We start from the raw sequence: 26,904 nt of genomic DNA, 5'->3' as shown, positions 1-26,904 counted from the left end.
GGCCAACTTGTACCGGGGCAAGCCCCGGCCACTGCTCTGGACCTGAAGGGAGGAGCACCATGTGTGGGTCAAGGTCAGGATGGGGTGTGAGCAGATCCCGCCTGGCCCTGGTGCCTGTTCAGGTGGCCTATTTGGCCTAAGTGTCTGGGAACCACAACAGAATACCCCCAAACTTGGAGGTGAGCCCTGAACACCTGCTAGGGGAGGGTGCATCTGATGTCTGCACCCCAAAGGTGCCTACCCTTCCAAGGACCCCTGAGGACCTGGGCACTTGCATGCATTATCTATTTAAACTTACTACGCCCATTTTACAGACAAGGAGTCTTTTTTTTTGTTTGTTTTGGTGTGTGTTTTTTGTCTTTTTTTCACAGATGAGAGGTCTTTCTTAGGTGCATAGTCTGGGCATACCATGCCAGCTGATTTAAAGGAGAAAGCCTCCTTGGAGAAGCAAACCCCTGGCCTATGTTTTCTTGGTTCATTTTTATGCTCATCTTGCAAGGACACTCTGAGAGATAAGGACCTCTTCATGGTCACACTGCCCAGAAGTAGCTTAGTGGGGAGTCAAACTTGGGAAATTTTGCTTCCAGAGTCTGTGGGCGCTCTGACTCCATCTGCCCAATCTTAGGGTTGCAGCTGTGAAGACCATTCCTCAGTGTTTCTCTCAGGGGAGGGTCTCACGCTTTGCCTCTGCAGAAGGAGAAAGGATCAAGTAGAACCCAGGATGGGGAGCTGGCCAGGGAGGGAGGGGAGAATGGGGATGCCATGGGGGCCCAGCCCACCCTTTGTCTGGCCAAGGAGTGCTCAGGGCTTCCTGATCCTCCAAAAGGTAAAGTCAGCTAGTTATAGGCCCAGCTGGTTCCCGATGCCATCTCCCTGGGGGTAGCAAGGCCAGAGAACTTTCTGTGGCTCTCCAAGGGGCCATGTGGTCAGACGGTTAGGGTTGGTGTGTCTTTGGAGTCAAAGGGTCCTTCAGCTCCTTGTACCATTTCCATGTCCTCATCTGTGAAATGAGCTAATAATGCATCCCCTTTCTGTACTGTGTGACCTCCCAGAGTTCCCTGACCTCTCAGAACATCTATTTCTTCAGTTTGTGAGGTTTCACTAAGGTGAGACCACACAGTGCCTAGAACAGAGCAAGGCTCTGGTTGGCAGCTCACTGATTTGATTTGATTTTTTATTTTATTATTTTCTATTTTATTTTTTAAAAGATTTTATTTATTTACATGTCAGAGAGAACAGGGGAAGCAGCAGGCAGAGGGAGAAGCAGGCTCCCGGCTGAGCAAGGAGCCGGATGTGGGGCTCGATCCGAAGACCCTGAGATCATGACCCAACCAGAAGACTAAGACACCCAGGCGTCCCAGCTCACTGATCTTAATCCCTGTCCCTTTTTTGCAGCTAGGGAAACTGAGGTCGGCAAGCAGAGATTTGGCTGAGGCCGGTCAGGGCGGCTGTGGTAGAGGCAGCATGGGTAACGTTTGTGCTCCCTGGGACTCACTCCAGATTACTCATGGCAGATGGGAAGCCTCGGAGACCTGGGTGTCCATCCAGGCTCTGCCACTGTTTGGCTGAGTGACATGGCCGATTACGCCCCCTCTCCTGGCCTCTACACAATGGATGTATTGATAACACCGGCCTTCCCTGGTTTAGAGAGAGACACACCAGGACTCTTGTCAGCTGCTGGCCAGGTGTGTGATAGGAGCTGCATCAAGGTCTGCGTAAGTTCTCATCTTCCCATCCAGGGCTTGGCCTAGACTCTCACAGGCTTCTTCCAGGAATCTGAAGAATCTCCCTGCCTGAAAGGCTCCTGGGCCTTTGTGTGTGTTGTTCCCCCTGCCTGGGATGCTTAGATTGCCCAACACAAAAAAACAACGCCCCCTGCAGACCAAGAACCTACTATGTGCCATGCTCAGTTCTAAATGCCATTCATTCTTTACACCACCCATTTTACAGATGAGAAGTCTCAAGGCCTTGTGGAGCAGGAGTTTTTGTCCACTTACCTAGTGCTGACCTTGTCTTGTCCTTTAGCCTCAGCTTAGCAGTTCCTTCTCCAGGAAGCCTTCCCTGACTCTGTGGGCTGGGTCTGGGCCCCCAAGAACTCTACAGCCCTGACTGCCCTAACTGGCACCCCTCCATTTGGAATAGGGATGTATCTGATATATATTAGTGTCCCTGCCCAGAGTGGTTTCAGAGAAGGAATAAGTGAAAAGTCCTTCCCCAGAAAGGAGGGATAGGGACCCAGGGATAGGCAAGCAGGAAGGGCACAAAGGGCACCGTCCAACCAGGCCACCCAGCCTGCCTATCTCCCACATTCGGGTACCACCTGGCATCAAGGCCTGAAGCCCCAGGCTCTGGGCTGCCTATCTGGGCCTGGGGCAGACACCTTAGGCTGGAGTGAGGGTCAGGCCTCATTAGAGATGTTGGCAGGATCCAAAGCTGCGTAACACACATACATACACGTATTCATGGCCTCTCTCAGCCTGGCCACCTAGCTGGCTGGAGAGGGAGCTCAGGAGCCCTACTTAAGTCTGGCTCCTTCCTGTTCTTCCTGTCCCAGCACCAAGTGGCTCCTGGGAGATGCAGATGGACATCGATACCTGGCTATTTGCACCTAGACCTTGATGTTATGGTCACATTAGAGACCGCTTTGCTTCTCTGCCTATGGCGTCCATGACCTCTCTATGTTTCAGGCCCTCTCACTTACACAGTCATTTCTCCGGGTAGGTGGGCAGCTGACCTTGGCCCCATCTCACAGGTGGGGAGACAGAGGCTCAGAGAAGCAGATGTCGTGTTCATTCAGTATGTGGCTCTGTGGGCTCCACCCTTTCTGCTGTTACTCACGTTTTTCAAATCCGGTTCTCCTGAATCACTGGTGTGCCATGGGAGATCGATGCCTTTGGGCAATGGTATGTAACAAGAACACAGAGAATTGTGACTCCAGTTGTTCTCCTGGAGAAGCAATGTGGAATTGGGGGGTGGAGTGATGCAAGGATGGCCTTAGCCTTGAGCTGGTGCTGGGCCACTGGATGTGGTAGCCACAGGCAGAGAATCTTCATGGAATCCTCACTGCAGCTCTGTTTGACAGAGGAGAACCCGAGGCTTGGTGGGAGCAGGTGGCTTGCCAGGGCACATAGGCGGCTGCTGCAGATCTGGATTGTCACTTGGGACAGTGGTTAGGGCTCCACGGCCTGGATGTCTGCTGCAGCCTCTAGAGGGAGTCCCAACCATCAGGGCAGGAGGGCAGGCTGCTGCCAAGGAAGAGGATCCTGGGGTGAGTCTCTGGGAACCCGACAGTCACCATCCAGCTGCTGCTTGGGCTGGCACCACCTGTGGCATGTCAGAGGCGTTCTGGAATGTGGTTGAGTGGATGAGCAAACCAGGGCTTCCCCAGTGCCAGGCTTCTGCCACCCCCACACTCATCACATTGTGCAGTGATTGTTAATGACTTGCTTGTCACCCCCATCAACTCGGAGCTCAGGGAGAGCACAGACCATGTAGATGCATTCTCCAGGTCTCGGCTTTCTTGCCTATAATATGCATTACATGGGTGGTTTTCAAACCAGGTTCCTTAGAGGCTCAGGGTTCCTGAGAAATATTGTAGGATTGTTGGCCGTGGGAGAATGTGTCTGGAGCTAAAGGGGAAACACTGACCCTATGTGCTTCAACAGAGCATGTCCTCCTGTTAGTGTCTTTTTTTTTTTATGATTTTATTTATTTGACAGCACGAGGAGGGGGAGTGGCAGGCAGAGGGAGGGGAAGAAACAGGCTCCCCATTGTGCAAGGAGCCTTATGTGGAGCTCCATCCCAGGACCGTGAGATCATGACCTAAGGCAGGCACTTAACCAACTGAGCCACCCAGGCGCCCCTGTTAGCGTCATTCTTTAGGTTCTAAGGCAGACTTTGGCTTAATAAAGAGGTATTCCACTAGAAGCAAGTTTGGGAACCTCTGGGTTACAGACCCTCCCGTCTATTAGGTGCAAACACACATTGCCCTGACACTCAGTGATTCCACTGACCCTGAGAGAAGGCACCTGTGCCCCTCACGTCTTCACCCCACATCACCAGCCTTATACTCCATGCTGCCTCCCCCCCCCCCCAGCACCAGTCTGTGACCTTTGGACCATGTGGTCATGGGGTATGTGATCCTGGGCAATCTGGTTCACATCCTTCCTCTGCCAGCCTGGTCTGGCCCTGTTTCAGCTCTGCCACCCATATCTTGAGCTTTACAGAGCTTGCCTGGCCTTAATGAGAGACGAAGACTCCATCCAGAGAGCCAGCCCACTGGAGGATTTTTTTTTTTTTTAAGATTTTATTTATTTATTTGAGAGGGAAACAGAGCACAAATGGGGGGTATGGCAGAGGGAGAGAGAGAAGCAGACTCCCCGCTGAGCGTGGAGTGCAATGTGGGGCTTGATCACAGGCCCCTGAGATTAAGACTTGAGCCAAAATCAAGAGTTAAATGCTTGCCTGATTGAGCCACCCAGGTGCCCCCCACTGGAGGACTTTAAGCTTCCAGACAGACCCCTGTAGCCCCAGCTTCCACTCTACATCCCTTATTTTTGGGTCAGTGTGTTTCCTTTTTTTTTCTTTTTAACAAAGGGTTTTCTTTACCTTTTTCTTCAGTTTATTTATTTATGTAATAAGTTAATTATTTATTTGTTTATTTATTTATTTATTTATGAAAGAGCGAAAACGAGAGAGCACAGAGGGAGAAGGAGAAGCAGACTCGCCGCTGAGTGGAGAGCCCAATGCGGGGCTGGATCCCAGGACTCTGAGATCATGACCTGAGCCGAAGACAGATGCTTCTGAGCCACCTAGGCGCCCATGTTTATTTATATAAGTAATCTCTACACCCAACGTGGGGCTCGAACTCACGACCCCCGAGATCAAGAGTTGCATGCTCTTCCGACTGAGCCATCCAGGTGCTCCTGGGTCAATGTGTTTTCTATCTGTTCTCTGATGTGTCCTCAGCATCTAGAACAGTGCCTAGCACATCTGCAATAAATACATGACTGAAGAAGACAGAGGCATGCAGGCCAGGTGTGGTCTCTGTCCTCTTGGAATTTATAGTCCAAGGGAGGACACAGAGGTTAAACACAGATGTGGCAAAGGACTCGAATCGTGGGCAGGGGACTGTAAGTGTTGGATATGGTGCCAATGGGGTGAAGAGCCCTGCCAGAGCAGGCTTCCCTGAGAGCCGAGGCAGGAGAGGGCGTGAGGGCAGCCCGGAGCTGAGATCAGATTTCAGGCAGTGCGACCTGCCAAGCCCCCAGCCCTCTGCGGTCTGGCTGCCTGCACCGGCTCGCTGCCATGCCCGCCCCACCCAGGGAATGCCCACAAGGGTCTGGCATTGAGTCTTGGCAATTGTGTCCCAGTTCTCAGTTGCCTGAAGAGAAACTGGAGCCCAGAGGGGAAGAAGGGTCATTCAGCAGGGGCCGGATCAGGTCTTCTCACTCTAAGTTGTGGGTAGGCCCGGAACCCCCAGCACTGCCCCTCCCTGGATAGGGCTGGGTACCTGGAGAGGGCCCATGCTGTTGTCTGTCTCCACCTCCCAAGCCCCTACTCCATGCCATCCTGGGGAGGGAAGGACAAGTGTGTGCCAGCTTTTAGCTCTCTGGCTAGGGCTCCCCGGCCTGCCCGGCCAGCCTTTCACCCCAGCAGCCCCAGCCCGGCTCGTCAGGCGTGTGCCCCTGTGGGTGCCCAGCCTGCACCTACTCCACGTTGCAGGCCTTGTCCTGGAGTCCTCACTGTAGCCGGGGAGCCTGGCTCTGTCCTCTCCAGAGGAGCGAACTGCTCAGGGTCACACAGGGACTTGTGCCCATGCCTGGAGGATCCAAGTCTGGGCTCTGAACTGGTGCCAGCGTAGCCTGGCCCACCGGCTCTGGCAATCTGAACAAAATTGTCATCCCCAAGCCTTCAGACAAATGGCCGCTCCTTCCTGAGGACCCAGTTGCTGTTGGCAGCGTCAGTGTTTCCAGCTCTCCACTGTTTCCAGGACAGACCTATCTTGTGTCTTCCGCCGTCTCCACTTCTTTCCCCTCTACACCTATTCCATCTGCCCTCCTTCGGCAGCCTGAAGCACAAGGCCTCATCAGCCTTCTTACTGACACCAGTACCTTTTGTCCAGTCGTGTGGCTATTGCTCCAGGTCAGGGACAGTCCCCCCCTTTTTTTTTAGATTTTATTTATTTATTAGAGAGAGAGAACAAGCAGTGGGGAGGGGCAGAGGGAGAGGGAGAAGTAGACTCCCAGCTGAGGATGGAGCCCCACACAGAGCTCCATCTCATGATCCTGAGATCATGACCTGAGCCAAAATCATGACTCAAGGAGCGCCTGGGTGGCACAGCAGTTAAGCATCTGCCTTCTGCTCAGGGCGTGATCCCGGCGTTATGGGATCAAGCCCCACATCAGGCTCCTCCACTGTGAGCCTGCTTCTTCCTTTCCCACTCTCCCTGCTTGTGTTCCCTCTCTCGCTGGCTGTCTCTATCTCTGTCGAATAAATAAATAAAATCTTAAAAAAAAAATCAAGACTCAAACGTCCAACTGTCTAAGCCATCCAGGCGCCCCCATGGGACAGTCCTTCACCGACTGTTTGTGGAGTGCCCAACCTAGTCAGGGCAGGGTGGCCAGGCACCATGTGAATTTCCTCCTTCACTAAGCACAGAGATCCCCCAATGGGATTTGTGAAGGGAGGATGGAAGGAAAGAGGGAGGTTGGGAGGGAGGATAGAGGGAAAGAAGGAACACTTTCAGTCAGCTGAGCTTCCCAGACCTTAGTTTCTCCCTTACAGTCAAGAGCAGACTTGGGCTTGACGCTCTGACCAGCTGGGTGGCTGAAAAGTTGATTGACCCTTTGAGCCTCAGTTTCTTTCTTTGTAAGTGGGGCTGATAAGAGTTCTGACCTCAGAGGGCAGTTGGGGGAGTCAATAGAACATCTGTGCATTCGCACTCACAGGAACCCAGCACCCAGCAGGCTGTCGGTTCAAGCAAGTGAGCCAGCAAGGTAAGCTGAGTTTTCAAGAATGATTAGCACTTGGGGCGCCTGGGTGGCTCAATCGGACTCTTGATCTCAGCTCAGGTCTTGATCTCTGGGTTGGGAGTTCGAGTCCCATGCTGGGTTCTGTGCTGGGCAATGAGCCTACTTAAAAAAAGAAGAAGGAGGGGCACCTGGGTGGCACAGCGGTTAAGCATCTGCCTTCGGCTCAGGGCGCGATCCCGGCATTATGGGATCGAGCCCCACATCAGGCTCCTCCACTATGAGCCTGCTTCTTCCTCTCCCACTCCCCCTGCTTGTGTTCCCTCTCTCGCTGTCTGTCTTTATCTCTGTTGAATAAATAAATAAAATCTTAAAAAAAAAAGAAGGAGAAGGAGAGGAAGGAGGAAGAGGAGGAGGAGGAGAAGGGAAGGAAGAAGAAGAATTAGCATTTGCCAGATGGGTAAGGTGGTGTTGTGGGGAGGGAATGACAAAGGCATCACAGGCAAAAGGAGCAGCAAGGACAGAGGCAGGGGGTGTGGTGTGGCGGGAGCACTGGTCTTGGGAAGGGAGAGATGTAGGATGTGAGGCTTTGGGCCAGCAGAAGGAGGTCAAGGCAGAGCCTCACCAGCGTGAAACAGATCAGGGTCTAACTTCTGGAACCCCTTCTTCCTAGTTGGGTGATGAAGGGCAAGCTACCACTCTCAGGGCCTCAGTTTCCTCACCTGTGAAATGGAACATCTTAGTGCTGCTCTGTGGTGCCAGTGAACTTGGTGATGGGTGTAAATATGCAGCGCCCAGTGTCAGGCATACAGTCAACCTGCTGAGGAGCTCCTTCCATCCCTGGCCCCTCCTTCGGCCACTGTCAGGCTTCCCCTCTGGGCTCCCACACCTCACCCGACCATTGCCACATTCTGGCATTCTCCTCGATGCCTCCCCAGGATGCTACAAGCTGCTTGAGGGCAGGTGCCACCTTTGTATCTCCCTCGCTGAGCCTAGCAGGTGAGCACCCAGGACCCTGTGCTGACTGGGAGAAGAAGCATGTGGTAGGTTCTAGCCAAAGGGCCTGGAGTCCAGGAGGTGGAGGAGTGGAAGAAGACGAGGAAGAGGCCACTTTTAATGGAAGCCTCTGGGAAGTGGCAGACAAAGGCCAGGTCCAAATGAACATGGTTTGTCTGAACGGAAGGGGGCTAGCGTGTCCAGAAGCCAGGCCTGCCATTGGGAGCAATAAAAGTTTTAGAGCAGGAGAGGGGCCCCAGAGACCAGGTATCTTTTCCGCTGGGGCTGGGTCCGTTTTCTGTGTGCGTGTTTAACAACACTACTCTGCTGCTCCGAGCCTTCATTCCTCACCTGCAAGGGAGCCATTTTGCAGGGTGACCGCGAGGGCACAGGAAGATGCCACGGCAGAGGCTAGCTCTTGGCACTTGGCCTCTCCTGACCTCACCTTCCATTCCCAGTTTCTCATGTCCAGGTTGAGGGTGTGCACTGTGCTTCCTCAGTCGGCTTGGAATTCTTCAAGGCAGGGTTCCCTTTCCCTCTGTGGTTCTCTAGAGGGGGGAGGCAGCTCCCCAAAAGCTGTGTTCTCTCTTGGACATGGACCTCTATAGCACCAGGCTTAGTGTATACAGCAGGAGCATGGAGCCAGTCACTAGGCCACACTTCCAAGTCCCCCAGGCCGCTAGGGAGCTAGCTGATGGAGTCCCTCACACACTTGCTGAATGATTCTTGAACACCCACTGCATGCCAGCCCTGGGGGGAGACAAAGGGCAGACAGAACCTTGACTGCATGAGGCTTGTCGTCTAGTCCCCCCAACCCACATCAAGCCTGGGCTCCCAGGACACTGTGTGGAAGGCCAGCCCCCTTCCAGGCTGCATCATCTCCAGTGCTCATTTCTTCTCTCCTTTCATGGGAAACTCATTGCTGTTAGAATGGAGAAAAACTCCTTCACAAGGCCTAACTGTGTCCTGAAGCTGGACCCTTCTCTTTGCCTGCACTGTTACCCGACAACCAAACCACCATCAGTTTTGCCTGATTGGCTACAACTGGCTTCCAAATGGCCCCTACTCCCCTGCTTATCCCCCTCCATTCTTCATTTTCCAATCATAGTACTTTCCTTAAACATGTACATCTGACTCTGTGGCTGCTACACACATCCACCGAAGGTCTCTCACAGAGTACAGAAGACAAGCCAAACCCCTTCTGTTCTTCTAAGGCTGTCCTGGTCTGTCACCTGCCTCCCTTGCTCACTATTAACGTCTTACTCCATCCTGGCCATCCAGACAGCCTCATGGCCTTTGCCAGTGTCTTTTCTCCTGCTTGAAACAATCTCTTCCCAGTCTCTCAGCTGCTCCATCCCATCCTTCAGGTTCCAGGGTTGGCCGTGAAGCCAGCAGCTCAGTCTCTGCTCCTAGCTAGCTGCATGAACTTGGGCAAATCATCGGCCTTCTCTCTGCTTCTGTTTCCTGTGAGATGGGCTGTTAATGGTAGCCATCTCATAGAGTGGTTTCAAAGACTAAGGAAAATAAAGCACAGGAGGGGGGAGCTGGCATCTGAGGTTCCAGTGTTAGCTGTTATTATACTATTTCCTCAGTGAGGCTTCTCTGACTTCCCAATGAAAAGTAGGTCCCCCATGGGCGCCTGGGTGGCTCAGTTGGTTAAGCGACGGCCTTCCGCTCACGTCACGGTCCTGGAGTTCCAGGAGTCCGGCATCTGCTTCGGGCTCCCTGTTCAGTGGCGAGTCTGCTTCTCCCTCTGACCCTCCCTCCTCTTGTGCATTTTCTCTCTCTCTCTCTCAAATTAAATAAAATCTTAAAAAAAAAAAAAAAGTAGCTCCCCACAGTCACTTTCCCATCACCCAGTTTTCTTTTAAGATTTTATTTATTTGACACACAGAGAGAACAAGCAGGGGGAGCAGCAGAGGGAGAGGGAGAAGCAGGCTCTCCGCTGAGCAAGGAGCCCAATGGGGACTCGATCCGAACACCCTGGGATCATGAACTGAGTGGAAGGCAGACGCTTAACTGAGCCAGCCAGGCTCCCCTCGGTTTCCTTTTCTTCACAGCACTTATCAGTGTCCAGAATAATCTTGGTTATGCAATGATCTTATGCAACCAATATTTATTGTGCACCTACTATGTGCCAAGCACTTTTGTAATCGCCGTCGGATTGGACGTCCAGTAAAGGCAGGGTGTCTCCCAGTCCCGTTCATCTGTGTTCGCCCAGCACCCTGGCGGCACACAGTAGGCACTTCGCACTTCGGGGAGCGCTCCGCCCGCCCCTCCCCCGCTCCAGGAAGTGCGGGGGCTCCAGCCGCCGGGCGGGCCGCGATGCATTCTGGGAAAGCAGCAGCACCAGTTCCAAGATGGCGGCCAGCAGGAGGCTGATGAAGGTAAAAGCCATTCTCCGGCGCCGGTCGGGCGGGGGGGGGGCGCGTCTCGGGCCCGGGGTCCCCGCGGCGGACCGGGACTCCTCGGGGCGTCGCCGCTGGGTCTCCCGTCCCTGTGTGGCCCCACCACCCCCCTGACCGCACGCGGGCTGAGGGAGGTAACGGGGCCGCCTAGGCCGCAGCCTGGGCGGGAGCGCCAGGCCGCGCTGGGAGCTGCCGCTGGCCCCTCCGCCCGGACTGGGGCGTTCACGTCGCCCTCCGCCCGGAACCGGGCCAGGTCCTCCTCGCGGTGGCCGCCTCCCGAGTCGGGGGCGGCGTTGATGTGGGGGCCCGGCCGTGAGGTCCCAAACCGGGCGCCCGCGGGGAAGGCCCGAGCGCCGGAGCTCCGGCCGGGAGCCCGCGCCGCCGAGCCGCCCCGCCCTGAGCCGCAGCGCGCCGGTTTTAGAGCTCCGGAGGCCGGGAGGTTGGGAGGCTTGGGCTGGGGAAGGAAGGAGGAGGCCAGGCGAAAAAAGTTAGGGCAGTTTGTTTGTGGGTCGTTTGAAATTGCTCTGGGTCCTAGCAAACTGTCGCCTTGTGACTGCAGAGTCACACAGCGGGCAAGTTCCAACTCCAGGAAGGCGTGGGGTCGGCCGCGTTCGCGGCGCTGTTCTTCCCCGTCTCCTTTTCAACCTACCATTTACTATTATCAGGATCTCCTTTCCCCGCTGAAGCAAAAGTGCCATTTCAGGGGGTGGGGTGGGGATTGGCTTCAGTCGTTCGAACCCAAACCCGCCAAAGTTTATAAAAATAACTTGGTACTTTGTATCTTACATGCAGCGGGGTGCCTTCTTGCTAAGTGGCTCCTCTGGTGAGGAATACAGATGCTAAACTGGCTTGGTTCTTTCTCGAGTATGTTTGCCGGCGTCCTCAGGAGCCGACCTCGCCAAGATTTGTGAGTCCGCGCCCGGATAGTGCTGCCGGGTTGCACCGGGCCGGAAATAAAAAGACCCGGGAGCTGATTTCCTGAGAGGAGATAAAGGGCTGGGCCTCCTCTTGGGCAGAGAGCAGTGCTTGGTGGAACTAGACATTGAACTTGGAGTCACAGCCTCTGGGCCCTCCCTCCCTGGGAACGTTTCCTTTCTTTTGTTCACTAAGGGCTGGAGACGACATTTAACTTCATAAAACTGGATTGGAAGTGGGCGCAAAAGAACAGTCAGCAGATTCCAGACTTCTCATCTTTTTTCTCCCGGTGACACCACCATTCACCCACCAGTCATCCAGATGAGAGAACTGTTATTCACTTATTTCCGTACTCTACTCCCCAAATGCAGTCACCCATTAAGACTTGTGGATTTTACTTTAGACGGAGTTCTTGAGTGTGCTTCCCTTCCTAATCTTACTGCAATTACGAGTGTCCGTACCCTCATCTCTCAGATGCTTTTCCAAGTACGGACTCGTCTCGGACTCCCCTTCTTGGACACCAAAGTTCTTTTTCTAAAGTAAATATTTAATCCTTTCACTCCTATTGAAACCTCTGTGATCTTATTGTCCTCAGCAGTTAATCTTAACTTCTTATTTGGCATGCAAGACCCTTCTTAGGCTGGCTGAAAGTAATCTCTTTAGCCTCACCTCCTGCCCCTTATTTTCCCACTATCCTTGCAAATCATAGTAGCTACTTTTTTTTTTTAAGCTGTGCCTTTGTGCAGCCCTGTACTTCACATTCATAATCATGTTTAATCTTCCCTGAAAAGTAGACATTCCCATTTTGTAGGTGGGAAAACGGAATGCTGAGAGATTTGTTGGGTTGCTCCAGTTTGCCTAGCTTGGGAAAGTGAGCTATAATCAATCGCATTTCTGTTTGACTTCCGAGCCCACTGCTCTTACTCAGTTGCTGTGTGTTCTTCCTTTGCACTTGCTGTTTGGTCTTTGAGAAAGGCTGCCTTCCTCCTCTCCTCTCCTCCCTTCCAGGGAAATCCTAGGTTCTGTTCCAGTGCCAGCTACTCTCTGAGGCCTTTGCCCCGTCCCCCTTCAGAGTAGGTTGTTTCCTCCTTTTTGTGACCACAGCACTTTTCTTTATGTTTCTCTTTGAGATTTGTCCCAATCAGATTTTGTGTTAGACTTGCCTTCCTATTGGGTTCTGAGTTCCTCGAGGACAGGAATCTTGACCTAATTCATCCTTGTATGGTATCCCTAGTCTATCCCAGTTGACCTAGTTTGGGGTTCGCAGGCTTCCAAGGGTCTGAAAGGGGAGTTACTGTGGTTTTTAAGTTATTTTTGTGTTTCCAAAAAACTGAAGCTTAGAGAAAATGTGTAACATTAACTGAGTGCTTTTAAGTGCTAGATCATTTACGTTGATTCTTTTCAATAACATTTAGAGTTAGCATATTGTCATCTTTATTTTGCAAATGAGAGAATTGTGAGGCTTTGATAGGTTGAGTGTTACTAAGGTGGAGTAGCAAGCTGACCAGGGTGGGAGAGGTAAGAGGTTTAAATCTCCCTAGCTTCAGATTCCAAGGTCTATGCCCCTTTCTTACTCCAAGGATGCTTGGAAGACTATGTAGTTTCTTGAGTTGTGGATGGAAATTCTTTTAGTTTGGTAGAGGAATGCTGGTTACATGATGCAGGTCATTGGCTCTGAGAGTCAGGGTTTAAGCGTGTTAGTTAAAAAAAAAACCACCAAATTATTGATGCATGTCGATCAGTATCTGGGGTGGAAGTAATAAAAGGTGTTTTCTATGATGAAAGAAACTTGTTGAAAAATCAAATGAATTACATCTTAAAGAATTTTAGATTTCCTCAAAAACTATTATCGAGGACACTCACGAAGATTTCTTTATAACAATGGACTGTCTGCAGATAGTATAAGATACATTATTAAAAGTAGAGTGATTTGTATTTGGGCTGAGAAGTTATTTTAGGCAAGGTGAGTATGATCGAGTCTTTAATTTAAAAAGCATTTGCCAGGGGGCTCCTGGGTGGCTCGGTCATTAAGCGTCTGCCTTCGGCTCAGGTTATGATCCCGGGGTCCTGGGATCGAGCCCCACATCGGGCTCCCTGCTCAGCGGGAAGCCTGCTTCTCCCTCTCCCACTCCCCCTGCTTGTGTTCCCTCTCTCGCTGTGTCTCTCTCTGTCAAATAAAAAAAAAATCTTAAAAAAAAATAACAAAATAAAAAGCATTTGCCAGGAGCCGGAGTGGCTCAGTTGGTTAGGCTTCTGTTTGCCTTTGGCTCCGGTCATGGTCCCAAGGTCCTGGGGGTCTGACGTTGGGCTCCCTGCTCAGCGGGCAGTCTGCTTCTCCCTCTGCCCCTCCCCCGGCTCTCTCTCTCTCTCAAAAATAAATAATCCTAAAAAAAATAAAAAGCATTTGCCAAAAGGATTAGCCTTGCTCAGAACCCTTTTTAGGAATTACAATGTTAAAACATTAAATACATTTTAATTTGCAAGCAGCAAATTCAGCATTGGTGGCAACAATTCGAATGTAACCATTGCTTCTATCAGGAAGGGAAATAGCTACAAAAGTGAAACCTGTAGGTGTGGCTAAGGAAATTGATTGCAGTCTGATCATTTCTTTTCAGCCTCTGAATTGCACACATGTCCCTTAAGGGCCTTGCAGCTGGGTATCTTCCCAGAAGGGCTTTTCTAAGTGGGGAAAGTTAGAGATTTAAGAAGGGGGGTGACATTTTATTAGTTATTATGGTGTAACTGTTGAGATAAGGAATTGAGATTTGTAGCACCCTTTTAATGCTATTTAAATAATCTTCAGTCAGAGGGTTCATGGGTGGCTCAGTCGACATCGGACTAGTGATTTCGGCTCAGGTCGTGATCTCATAGGTCATGGGATCACCCATCTGTGACGGCTCGGTGCTTAGCGGGGAGTTGGCTTGGGGTTCTCTCCTTGTGCCCCTCCCGCCACTCATGCTCACCTGCACGCGCTCTTTCTCTTTTTCTCTCTCTCAAATAAATCTTGAAAAAAAAAAAGTTCAGTCAGAACTCCATATTGGTGTACTTTGTCTCATGGTATACTCCATATTGGTGTACTTCTTATAGTTACACATGAATAAGTAGGAGGAGTCACTAAATAACAGTTCTTTTCTTGGAATTCATAGGCAATAAACTGGTTTGCTTTTGAGTACAAGTTTATGTTCTCTGAAGTTGGGTAATTAACATGATAGTAGTGAGCATGTCTGGTGGGTGTGTTGTGTGTGTCAGAAGGTTTTCCAAGATGACGCTGTGCCAATATAAATGTCCTGAATGCACTGGGTTTTGGGGAATTCAGAAAAGCATTGCATTTTTTTCTTTTATCCTAAATGTAAAATCCCAGTAAGTTGGGATTATTTCGGCCTCCCTTAATGACACTCATTGTAAATGTTTCTACATTAAAAGAAAATTGGGGCAGGCCCTGGAAAAGAGAGTGTACTTAGTTGTTGCAACATTTGCGATCTTTTCTTAAGGTCTGTACTAGAACAAAAACACTTGTCTCAGGGTACTTGGACCTATTCTGATTTTGTTACAACTCTATCAAGAGTTTGTCAAATTAGTGTCATATTGTACGAAGTCACTTGGACATATTCTCATTCCATTGGAGAGCACCATGAAATGTTCAAGAGATATTTCTATTTTCTTTGCTATAACGCTAAGGGATTAAACTTAGAGAACCCCAAGATATCTTTCCTGAGCCCAGATTTTGTATCTAACCACCTTGAGAGTTTTCTCTTTGAATGGCACGTGGAACTGTAGTTGTCCAAGCTCATCTGTGCCCCATGCTTCTTCGGTCTTACCTTCCTTAGTTAATGATTGCCTTGTCTACTCAGTCACCCAAGGAGGAACCTGGGGAAGCCCTCCTCACCCCATCTTCCCCCATCTAGCCACTTGCCAGATTCTGCTCAACTAGGCCTTTATCTCTGGTGTCTGTGTGTCTCTTCTCCATACGCAGTACCGCTCCTTTAGTTGAGGCCATCCATTGTGGTAGGACACCTGCACTGGATTCCTTGGTGCTTCCTCTTATTCCTCACCAGTCTGTCCTCAGTCCCGCATGATTCCTAACCAGCAGTGCATCAAGCAGAAGTGCATGTGCTCAGGGCTCAGGCCCTGCTCTCAGCGATTGGAACCAAATCCAGGAGATCAGGGCTCTGTATTTAAAAACCCACATTCCTTAGTATGTTCCTTCAAGGTCTGGTCTTGACAGTCTCTTTCCCCACTTGCCCTTGGGATCCCCTAAACATACTTTGCACTCTTGGGTCTTGTAATGGGCCTCCCTGGCTCTTCTCTCCATCAGGGCAATTTCTTGTCCTTTAAGGCTCAGCTCACAGGGCACCTCCTCTTGGCTCTGTACTCGAGGAGCTCAGTGAGGGAGAAAAACGCCATGCGTCTAGAACAAAGAAATCCTGGTCTGTCCATTGTATGCTGGATATATGCCAGCTGAATAATGGAGTACAGGGGAGGGAAAGATCCTCTGACATTGAGAAGGTGGAACTTGGTCTGGCCCTGGAAGAATAAGCAAGGGTTTGGTTTGTTGAGGGGAGGGGCCTGGCAGCCGGTGAGGTTAAGTAGTTCATCCCTCAAAGTGAATGTGGGCAGTGGCTATGAGAGATGCCCTGGGGAATGCTGGTGACAGTTCATCTACTTCCCAGTATGGCTGCCTGCTTCTTCTGACCTTGTGCTGTCTCTTTCTTAGGTTTTAGTTAGGCTAGCCCTGAGGAATTTTCCAGAAGCAGTGGGTAAGTGGCCGTTTTACCCTAAATTGGTATATCTGGTGCACCTGGCCCTCCAGAACTATGAGCCTTCCCTCCCTCCCTCTGCCCTGGCAGGGCTGAGTTCTTTGGCCAGCCACTGGAAGACTTGTCTCTGCATGAAGGAGTGTTGCAGAGGGTGATGCTGATGAGTTTAAGGATAGGTGGCAAAGAGATGCCTGGGCCTTTCAGTTTAGGGGGTCAGATGTATCCTCAGCTTCAGGATCCAGGACAAGCAGCAGACTGCTCACATGCGAGAGCTTTTGCCTCCAGGTTTTCCTCTAGCCAGCCTTGTCTGTCTGTTCTTACAGGCATAGACAAACCTAACCCTCACCCCAGTAAAAACCGGGGAGGAAAGGATCTTTCTTTCAGGGCAAAGCTGTTGAGAGGAAAAATACACTATACTGGTTAAGAGCTTCTGAAAGGGCGCCTTGGCCGCTCAGTCAGTTAAGCGTCTGCCTTTGGCTCAGGTCATGATCCCGGGATCCTGAATTCGAGGCCCGCATCGGGCTTTCTGTACAGTGAGGAGCCAACTTCTCCCTCTCCTGCCTGCTGTTCCCCCTGCTTGTGCTCTCCTGCTGTCTCTGTCAAATAAATAAATAAAATCTTTAAAAAAAACCCCAACTTCTGGAGGTTGTGTATCCTGTGCCTTCCACATCTTAGTTGGAGGAACTTGGGCAAGTTACTTAATCTCTGTGTGTTAGTTTACTTAACCTATGTGTGAAAGTGAAATAAATTAGTATATATCACATGTTCTGGAGAGTGCTTGGCATATCCTAAGTGTCAGATACGTGTAGATTATTATTATTATTATTCAGAGTCAGCAAGACACGTGCCAGGGCAATGAGGAGAGCCACCTGGCGGCAGGAGGGGAGGCAGGAGGGGAGGGCTCGGTGCTGAAAAGGTGGGTGGGGCCAGGTAGGGGTGGCACGCCTAGACGGGACCTCAGCATAGGCAGAGCCTGTTCTCTTTCCCTCCCCTCTCTCCTGCCTCTTGAAGTAACCTGTTCCTTAGGGTTAGCAAGAGGTTTCTTGAGACTGCTGTGTGAATGTATGTGTCTTTGTTTAGAAATGTATATTTTTTCCTGCAAAATTGAAAAGCTCTTGAATTCAAAATCTGTCTTCCCCGTATCTCAGAATCTCACCCTTGTATTACTTCTTCCTGTCGTGCATGTATTATGTGCAGTGCAGTGACCGTCACAGTGTCCAGAGATGAGCCCACCAGGCGCAATGGAAGGCACCGAACAGTGCTGAGCTGGGAGTAGGGGGTGGGAATTTGAAGGGAACTCTCTCTCCTTTTTTTTTTTTTAAAGAGATTTTATTTGAGAGAGTGTGCACACACATGCGTTCAAGGAGTGGGAGAGAAAGGGAGAGAATACCAGTCAGACTCCCAGAGCCAGGAGCCTGGTGCGGGCCGATCCCAGAAACCCAAGATCGTGACCTGAGCCGAAACCAAGAGTCGGACCTCAACCGACTGAGCCACCCTGAAGGAAACTCTTAAATAAGTAGTTGCAGTCCCAGGAATAATGCTGTTGCTTTTTGTCTTCTCTTTCAGCCCTGAAGCAGAAAGTTAAGGAAGAGCCTCCTGGCTCTTTGCAGTCTGTTTAGAATTCCAGAGCTGCAAGGGGCCCCCTTGACAGACAGGAGGCTGAGGCTTCGGGAGGGGGGGGGCACCACCCACAGGCTCACAGTGGAGCCGGGCACACTCCCTGCCCAGACAGGCCTCCTTGCTCTCAGGGTCTTGCTCCTGCTCTTCACGTGGCTGCTTTTGGTTTTTAAGGAAGGACATGGTGGAGAGGAGAATTCATTTCAGGTTAGGTGCTGGTTTTGTTCAGTTTTTAACATTTCCAGGTCTGTGTTGATTATAGTTTTCTGTACTTCCTGATCTTGTCAGATTCTGTTTCCACTTGTTTACCAGCATAGTTGAGCAGAGGAGTGAAATACGATTTTGACAGCCCCTGGCCCAGCGGGTACATTTGCCAGCAAAGCAGTCAGTAATATCAAATCCAGTGCTCATGGTGGTGCTGTCTTTCTGAGAGGGGATGCTGCCTGACTCTATCACGGGATTGGAGAGTGGGTACAACTCAGAAGTTGAACAGCCTCTGAGTCCCTTCTGACATGGTTTGTAAAATACCTGCTTCACACCAGCATACCTCTTGATAAGAAAACTCAGCACAGGAAAGCTAACCTCACAGAAGGAGACCTGCCACATGTTTTACACATGCGGTTCCCATTCCGGTCTCTCATGCTGGGGTGCTGGACTCAGGAGTGTGTGACGTAGGTCAAGAACGCCAGGTACAACCATGTTCAGATGGGGACAGAAACCTGTTCCAGGGGCAAGGCCCACATTCAGAAGCTATGTGGGGAGCTGGTGTCAGAGCCCGCTCAGCTGGGGCCCGGGCTGCGCTCGCCCCGAGGTGTGTGGGCAGTGCGTTCCTATAAGCCTGTTCTGAATGTTCTCTTCAGCCATGCCCTCTTAGAATGACCTCTTGATAAGTGGCCCATCACCCTGGAGCAGTGTGCTGTGGTCGAATAACCGGGACCTGAGTTCAGATCTTCCGCCACGGACTCACTTCTGTCATCACCTTGAGCCTGTGTCCTGATTCTGCAGTGGGATAATGAAACTACTTTGTGGAGTTATGATAGTAGTTAAGTGCATTAGTTGTGATTATTAATAAGTAAGTGTAGGATGGTATACTGCTGACCCATGGAAGGGTTGCTCTGTTGTTGTGGGTCCCGCCTCTTTTGCTGAGTATTCATTGAAATAAGAGAAATCACATTTGGGGCGCTCTGAAACCTTATGTTTAGATGTACAGTATTTTGAATTATATTTAAGTCATGATTTAGTGTCATTGCCACTGGTTGCTTTGTCCAAGCTTGGAAAACACATTTCTGTCAAAATTAGTTACTTGGTTCCCATCACACAGAAAAGCAGGAAGTAGTTTTTTCAAATTATTAATGTCCTCCCAATTGTGTAGCTGGTACTTGAGAGCGATACTGTACTTAGATTTAAGGCAGGTTTGTGTAACTTTCCCTTAGAGATCCAGCTCCATCTGCCAGGTTTCATTTTGCCTGGATAAGAGGAGCCTAGAAACGTTCCTTGCACAACATAAACACTCAATGACCAGCTGTGAAGGGTTAGGGCAGATGCTGTATTTGTTCATGCTTTTGTCATTACAAATCTGGGGAAGTGCTATTCCAGAGCAGGCTGAGCCCTCCCAGGATCCTGCTCAGGAAATAGGAGCTCCTGCGCTGCCTGTTTGCAGTGGAAATCTTCACCACCCTCACCCACTGCTTTGTGTGGCTGAGACATTCTACTGTCTCCAGTCCTGGCCGTACCCTGTAAAAGGCCTCGAAACTTCGGCTTTACCAGCTTCCGCTTTACCACCTGTAAGATGAAGCTAATATGCCTGACCTGTCTGTCTCCAGGGGTGTTTCGAGCTTCCAGTCCTAGTCTATGTGCTGTTTATTATAAACACTGCAGAGTGGTGTTGTGACCAGCCACCTTGTGCTTCTCTCTCAGGGTCTTGCTCCTGCTTTTTACATGGCTGCTTGGGGGCTTATCTCCTGCACCGAAGCCACGCACCTTCCATAGCATCTTCGTTTCTGGAGATTCCCTCCAGAAATAACCGGCTCTTTCCTAGAAGACCACCTCTTCCCTAGCATCTCTCCATTTCTATATGGTGTTTTTTATTGTTTTGTTTTTTCATTTCTGTTTTTTGTTGGGATTTTGAGGGTGATGAAACTAAGCTGTTGCCCTCCAAAGGGGAGTGTGGTGGTGATGTATTCTTAGCAACTCCTCTGCCTTATGTTTCTTTTTCCTTTTTCTTTTCTTTTTTCTTTCTTTCTTTTATTGAGATACAGTTGATCAGGTCATTTCTGGAAAAGCTTTGTGCCAACAACTATAAACATATTCATTTCTTTTTTTTAACACGACAAACTTTTTTTGTAAATATTTATTTGGGCACCTGGGTGGCTCAGTCGGTTAAGCATCTGCCTTCAGCTCAGGTCATGATCCCTTGGGTCCTGGGATGGAGTCCCGGATCAGGCTCCCTGCTCCATGGGGAGCCTGCTTTTCCCTCTGCCGTTCCCCCTGCTTATGTGCGCGCATATGCGCTTTATCTCTCTCTCTCTCTCTCTCTCTCTCTCTCTCTCTCGCTGTCAGATAAATAAATAAATAATAAATCTTTTTAAAAAAAGATTTATTTATTTATTTATTTGAGAGAGAGTGCACACAAGCTCACAAGGGGAGGGGGGAGGGGCAGAGAGCTGAGGGGAGAGCTGAAGGCAGATGCTTAACCAACAAAGCCACCCAGGTGCCCCCATATTCCTTTCTAATTTAAGACCCTATGAGTTCTGGTCATAGGCTGTCAACACCATATCGTGTCTATTCCCTGCTATGTAGAGTGGGGAATGTATGTTGGTACCTTGACACTGTCTTGGATTTTAAGAACTATGGTGATATAATTATGGAAGGGAATGAACTGACATTGATTATCTATGAGGGGTGCTAAGTGTTAAGACTGTATAAGTTTCTTGTAATTCATAGTAGAGCCCTGTGAAGTTGGGTTTCCTATGTTTCAGGTGAGACTGCTAGAAGACTTGGAGCTTCAGGTGGTATGAAGGGTGGGGCAGGGGTGTAAGCCCAGGCCTGTTTGGCTCTAGAGGCCTCTGCTCTTTCTAGTCCAGTGACAGTTTGACAGCTGTTGAAGCAACTGCTTGTCAAATCAAAACATTGTTTCTCTGTATAATATATAAAAGTGTTGAAGAGAATAGTTGGGGATTGCAATATTTTGATTTTTTTTGTCTATAGGAATCTTCAGAATAGAGAACAGTAAAATAAGCAGTGTAAGTCATAGTATGCGTTCATTTAAAAAAAAAAAAGTTCAGAAAGATTTCCAGGTTTCTGTTACCACAGACTTGTTGCAGTAAAAAGGATTCCTTACATTGCTTCTGTGTGCCTGGCTCAGTGGGAGGTGTTAGCTCTTTTAGGAGCTTATTTCTAGTCATGGAAATGACAGTGAATTAATCAGGGCCTCAGTATCTTCCTTCGTAAAAGACCAGATTGGATGAGCATGTTTTTTTGTTCTTTTTTTTTTTTTTTTTTTAAGATTTTATGTATTTATTTGAGAGAGATCACAAGCAGGGGGGAAGGGTAGAAAAGCCGACTCCCCACTGAGCGGGGAGCCCGATGTGAGACTCGATCCCAGGACCCTGGGATCATAACCTAAGCCGAAAGCAGGCGCTTTATCAACAGAAACACCCAGGCGCCCTGTGTATGGTGGTTCTTAAGCAGGGGTACACCTCACTGTCACTGGGGGATCCCCTGGCACAGGTGCCCAGACTTGCTCTAGAGATTCTGATTCTGCAGGTCTAGAATGAGGCCTAGACACGATTCAGGCTTTCTCCCTCCACCCTCCCTCTCTGCCCCACCTCTCTGCGTATGAGTGTTGAATAACTTCCCTGGGGCCTTTGGGTGCACTCTCTGATTGAGAGTCCCCTAGCAATAGTTAACACTCCAGCCAAATTTGGCTCCCAGCTGCTTCCCAAACACACCCGGTGATTTCTTCTTTCCATGGCTCTGCATATGTTTCTAGCACACGGACACACCTGTTCTCTTCTCTGCAATGGTTTGGTTTTTCCCCATCCTTCAAGGCCAGTCTGACAGCCTTTGTTCCATGAACCGATGACCCTGTGCTATTACCTGTGGGGCCTCCCTTGCTCTGACCTCCAGTTTCCTAGAGTAGCGCTTCTCTGCTCTTCTGACGTCATCTCAACAGCCAAGAAGATGGCGCTCAGCTTTACTCTCTGTGGTTCCCTTAGGGGTACAGGATGCTATCGAATATGGTGTTTTAAACTGTATAAACACCCCCTGCCTTGTGACTTGCTGTCCATAGTGTTGATTTGACATCTGAAGCAGCCCTGGCTTTCATAGCTGATTTTGCCTCTGTCCATTTGTCTGGATTTCTTAAAGCGGACTGTGGTCACAAGCTAGTTAAGAATCACTGGCTCCTGAAGGGTTCTCAGGTCCTGTGTGAGGGTTGTCTGGGGAGATTTTGAATGGTTGCCTTTCCAGGAGATTTCCATCGTAGATTTCCAGGAAAGAAAAAAAAAAAAGACTGTTAAATACTTTGCCCAAACTCGGATGCACACACCGCAGTCATGTAACAGAAAGCCCACTGTGTATATAGCTATCTTCTGCCGTCCCTGAGTCTCCCCTGCTGGGGGCAGGGCCGTCTCCTGTTAGTCCCTCAGAGCTGTTAGGCAGTGATCTGTTTCTGGAGCTTGCCACACTCTGGCCTGGCATGGGCATCAAGCTCTCTGGGCTGGAGTCTAGGCATTGGGCTTTTCCCATTTTGAAGAGCTGGGCAGCACACCCATGCTCTTGTGGGTTCCCTCAGTACACTGAGGTCCACCTCCGGGTTCAGAAATGGACCTCATTTTGAGAAGCATTGCTGTCTTCTTCACCACTTGCCCTGGCTGGGAAGCCTGTTTTCCCCTGCCGGGAGAAGGAATGAGCTAGTGGCTGGTTCTGCTTTCCCCCCTGCTCTTCTTTTGGTTTGTCAGTATGGCGCCCTCAGCCTGGAGCAGCTGCCCCAGCGCAGCTTCTTGCAGAACTGAAACAGACCTTTGGGGGCATGTTTTGTAAGCTCCTGTTGTTCTTGGCTTTGGTCTTCCTGACTCCGTTCTAGAGCTGGGCCACTCTCAGTTTTCCTTTGTCGGGTTCCTTTTCCCCCATCGTTTGTAATAATATCCTTTTGAATTTGAACTCTGAATTTACATTGGTTTCTTTAAATTCCTTCACCAGTTCTTCTCAGGATCCTTCTCAGTTATAGGGGTGCACTTCTGCTTGAGGGTTTTTCAGGCCCCTTGGGTCATCTTGCCTTTTCGAGTCTCAGACCTTCATATGAATCTCTCTTCTCTGACTGACTTGAATCCGTCTTCTTCAAGTTGTTCTCCTTGGTGCAGCTGTGATTGGCATTTTGGCCTGAACAGTTCTTGACTGGAGGACCTGCTTGTGCAATGCAGGACTTTTAGCGTCCTGGCCCCTGATGGTGCCAGGGGTTCTCAGCAGCTGCAGCTCTAGGGGATGTTGGGAAATCGGGTGGGGTGGTGTCACAATGCTTGGCATGTAATGGGCAGGGCTCGGGATGCTCAAGTGCAGAGTCCTGCCTGGATGCCGGCGCCACCCCGTTGAGAAAGGCTCTCCTAGGGCTGCCCAACATTGCCTGGAGATTATAGGGCTTGCTTGCTTGTTTGTTTGTCTTGGTTTCTCTCACTTCTGCCTTATAATCACTTCTTCCTTGTTGGTTAGAATTATGCAAAGGAAGTTGCCTCTTCCGCTCTTTGGTGAGCTTAACTTGACAGCAGGGTAAATTGAGAGTGTCTGATAACCAGCAATTGATAACTGAGCTTTGGAGTCCTTGAGCCTCCCAGTTCTGCCAACATTAGTGTCACCCTTCTTCTCTGGCAGGAGGTAGGAAGGATGGCGTCCTCTCCCTCAGTACGGCTTTTATCTTTGTGCATGTATCTCTTTCTGTCTCTCTCTTTTTTTTAAGTAGGCTGCATGCCCAATGTAGGGCTTGAATTCATAACCCTGAGATTGAGTTGTGTACCTACCGAGCCAGCTGGGGGCCCCAATGTTCATGTATGTCTTGATATCAGAGCACCAGTAGGTGCCCTCTCTGCACCCCTGCCCACAGTGCCCACTCCTTCCTCCCTTTTTCTTGAGCAGGATGCAGGTTTTCACTGCCATCTTACAGTTGAGTCTCATCTTGCCATACTTCTGTAATCTTTTGAAATTTACCTTCTTGGGTTTATTACTGATGCTTCCTATTGTTAGTATGTGGATTTCTGAAGCCGCATGTACAGATTATTTTATTTAATTAATTAATTTATTTTTTAAAAGATTTTATTTATTTATTTGACAGAGAGACAGCTGGCGAGAGAGGGAACACAAGCATGGGGAGTGGGAGAGGAAAAAGCAGGCTCCCGGCGGAGGAGCCTGATGCAGGGCTCGATCCCAGAACGCCGGGATCATGCCCTGAGCCAAAGGCAGACACTTAACGACTGAACCACCCAGGCGCCCCCAGATTATTTTAAAATTAATTTCCTCCCATGAAAATTGAATATAATGTCATTGGTTGTCCGATTTCAAAGTTCTATCTGGAATTGTTTTCCTGCCTATATTTGGTTTAAAACGTTTCTGATAGCTTGGTAGGATTTGTCTGTAGTTAGGAATCTTACTGTAGCATCTTGCACCAATTACCAGAAAATCAAATACGTGGTGAGCCTTTCCCATCCCAGAGTCTTTTTCCTCCCCAATCACCAGCTTCCTGTCCCTTCACTGTCCTGATAATTAAGCAAGTGTTTGATCATGACCATGAGCTCCTGGGGGTTTTAGATCCCTGCCCTCAAGCTTGCCCTCATGGAACTTATATGCTGTTTGGGGATAGAGTGGTAGAGTGAGATTTATTTATTCCCCATCCTGAAGGCTTCATTGTCCCCAGGGGAGCATTTCTTTCTTTCTTTCTTTTTTTTTTTTTTTTTAAAGATTTTATTTATTTACTTGACAGAGAGACAGCCAGCGAGAGAGGGAACACAAGCAGGGGGAGTGGGAGAGGAAGAAGCAGGCTCATAGCGGAGGAGCCCGATGTGGGGCTCGATCCCATAACGCCGGGATCACGCCCTGAGCCGAAGGCAGACGCTTAACCGCTGTACCACCCAGGCGCCCCCCAGGGGAGCATTTCTGATGAGTCCTGGGCAATAGCAGGAGGACCAGATGGCAGTTGGCAGGTTGAGTGGTCTCTCAGGTTCCATGTTCTCCTTCCTGCAGGCTCAGGAAGAGCAGCTGGACCACACTTTCCCCAGTGCAGGGGCCACAACCATGGCAAGTAGCTTCCTACGGAAGCTGAGCATTGCTTAGAAATGGAACTCCTCTCTTAGTGGCAGAGGCTCTCTCCTCTCACTGCGTAGCTTGTTAAAAATCCCCATTTCAGACTCCACCCCGCAGTTGCTGGACCAGAATTTCCAGGGCTGGGGCCTAAGCCCATATGATTGTGGTGGGCAGCTAGGGTTGACAAGCAGCAGCACCCTGTGGGAAGAAACTTGGTTGGCGTGTTGCCTTCCACGAAGCACCAGCATGTCCCAACTGCCTGTTCTGCATGGTCATTTGATACCCTGTCCTTCTCAGCCCACTCCATGCCAGGCACACCACACATCCTCCAGCTTAGAACCTGTAATGTCGGCTTAGTTCCTACTTCCTCTGGAATTGTTTCCCCACCTTGTAAACTGTTGCATATATGATGGGAATGTGGGTGCAAAGCATCTTTTGAGCTAGATGTAGAGGCTGGTCCAGAGCCTCTGTGCCATTGTGAGCCAAGGCACCACACAAGGAGGGGCTTCTCCGTTGCAAAAGGGTGCAAGGGCTGGACCAACAAGGAGGAAACCAGGGCCAGTGAATAAACTGTCCTGCCTGCTAAGCCGGGTGGTGCTCTAGGGATGCAGAAGAAGGGACCCAAGAGATGCGAAGGAGGCTTTTGTAGCAACGACAAGAGGCCAGGTTGGGACTTTGGCGGGATTGTGTCACTGCAGGTGTCTGAGGATGGAGGAATATTGGGAATGTGAGCAGGCCGGCACACATTGGGTCTGGGGCCGTAATGCCTGCTGCATGTTGACTGGAGTTGTTGGAGAAGCAGTGGTGCACAGTTGAAAAACAGTGACAGACGGTTGCAGACTAAAGACATCTCAGGCAGGGCCCTGAAGTAGTTAGTCCCGGTGGTCATGCTTTCTGGATGAAATGGCATTTGCTGCATGGACTGTTTGTATAATAATCCCTCGTTTGCAAAGGGTTCTCTCGTGTACAACAGGGTTTCCCCTTTGTTGTGTTCAGCTCTGGGTCTTACTACCCCTTTTTTTTTTGAAGCTGAGGGAATGAGGGTCAGTGAAAGGCTCCTGTCCCCCTCCCCATCCCAGACTGATTAGTTGTTCTCTTCGCCGTGTCCATGCTGAGGCAGAGTTCTGAAATCACACTTATGCTCTGGGTAGAAAACCTATGTGTTTGCTCCTAGTCCTTGGCATCTGACTCATAGCTTAATAAATCTTGGTTGGAAGAAGTCAGGTCTGTAGCACCTTTCTTGCATCCCTACTGCGTGGCTGCCCTGTGTAGGGGTCTGAGGGTGATTAAACAGAGGTCTGGTGACCAGCCCAAAGAGGAGGCGATGTGTCTGCGGAAGACAGTTATTTATCCCACTGAGTTCCATTGGGTCACTGAGGTGGGGGCCTGTCTTGGTCTGGGGCATGGGTTTGAGGGGACCGTTGTGGCTCCAGGCCTCTTAACCAGACCGGGCGCAGTCTAGTCCACACTCTGAAATTTGGTCCTCAGTGGTGTTGGCACTCGGTTTAATTTGAGGGAGTCAGGAGGGATCTTAATGTGTGGTGCTTTCCCCTGTTTGACACCCCTTTATGCTTTGTTAATCAACAGGAGCTTGAAGAAATCCGCAAATGTGGAATGAAAAACTTCCGTAACATCCAGGTTGATGAAGCTAATTTATTGACTTGGCAAGGGCTTATTGTTCCTGTGAGTATTGAACACTTCCACTTCTTACCAGATTATTCTTCAAGGTGATGTGTGTGTGTTGGGCTTATGTCTCCGCTCCCAAGTAGGCTCTTAGGTGAGGCAGCCGACAGACGCACAGAAGGGGGCTGTCACTCTAGGATGTAACAAGGCAGGGACCTTAGCCTCGGCTGCCTGAGTAGAATCCCATCTCTGCACTGGTTTTGTAACATTCCGGGGGGGGGGGGGGGGCCCGAGCTTTCCACATTTGTGGTTATTGCCCAGGGAAAG

The 26,904-nt window shown here is 50.0% G+C and overlaps 1 protein-coding gene across 1 annotated transcript in view; it reads left to right on the top strand.

Annotated features, from left to right (window-relative positions):
* Positions 1–10,248: 10,248 nt before the first annotated feature.
* UBE2L3 (ubiquitin conjugating enzyme E2 L3) overlaps positions 10,249–26,904 on the top strand; it is a 53,749-nt gene continuing 37,093 nt past the window's right edge. The window contains exons 1-2 of the mRNA XM_026487846.4: positions 10,249–10,354; positions 26,542–26,637. Of these exons, the coding sequence (XP_026343631.1) occupies positions 10,328–10,354; positions 26,542–26,637 (123 nt within the window). The 5' untranslated portion in view covers positions 10,249–10,327. The remainder of the gene's footprint in view (positions 10,355–26,541; positions 26,638–26,904) is intronic.

The sequence above is a fragment of the Ursus arctos genome, unplaced genomic scaffold, assembly GCF_023065955.2.
Source record: "Ursus arctos isolate Adak ecotype North America unplaced genomic scaffold, UrsArc2.0 scaffold_34, whole genome shotgun sequence".
NCBI lineage: Eukaryota > Metazoa > Chordata > Mammalia > Carnivora > Ursidae > Ursus > Ursus arctos.
The sequence above is the reverse complement of the archived record's forward strand: the minus strand, read 5'-3'. Positions and strand labels throughout refer to the sequence as shown.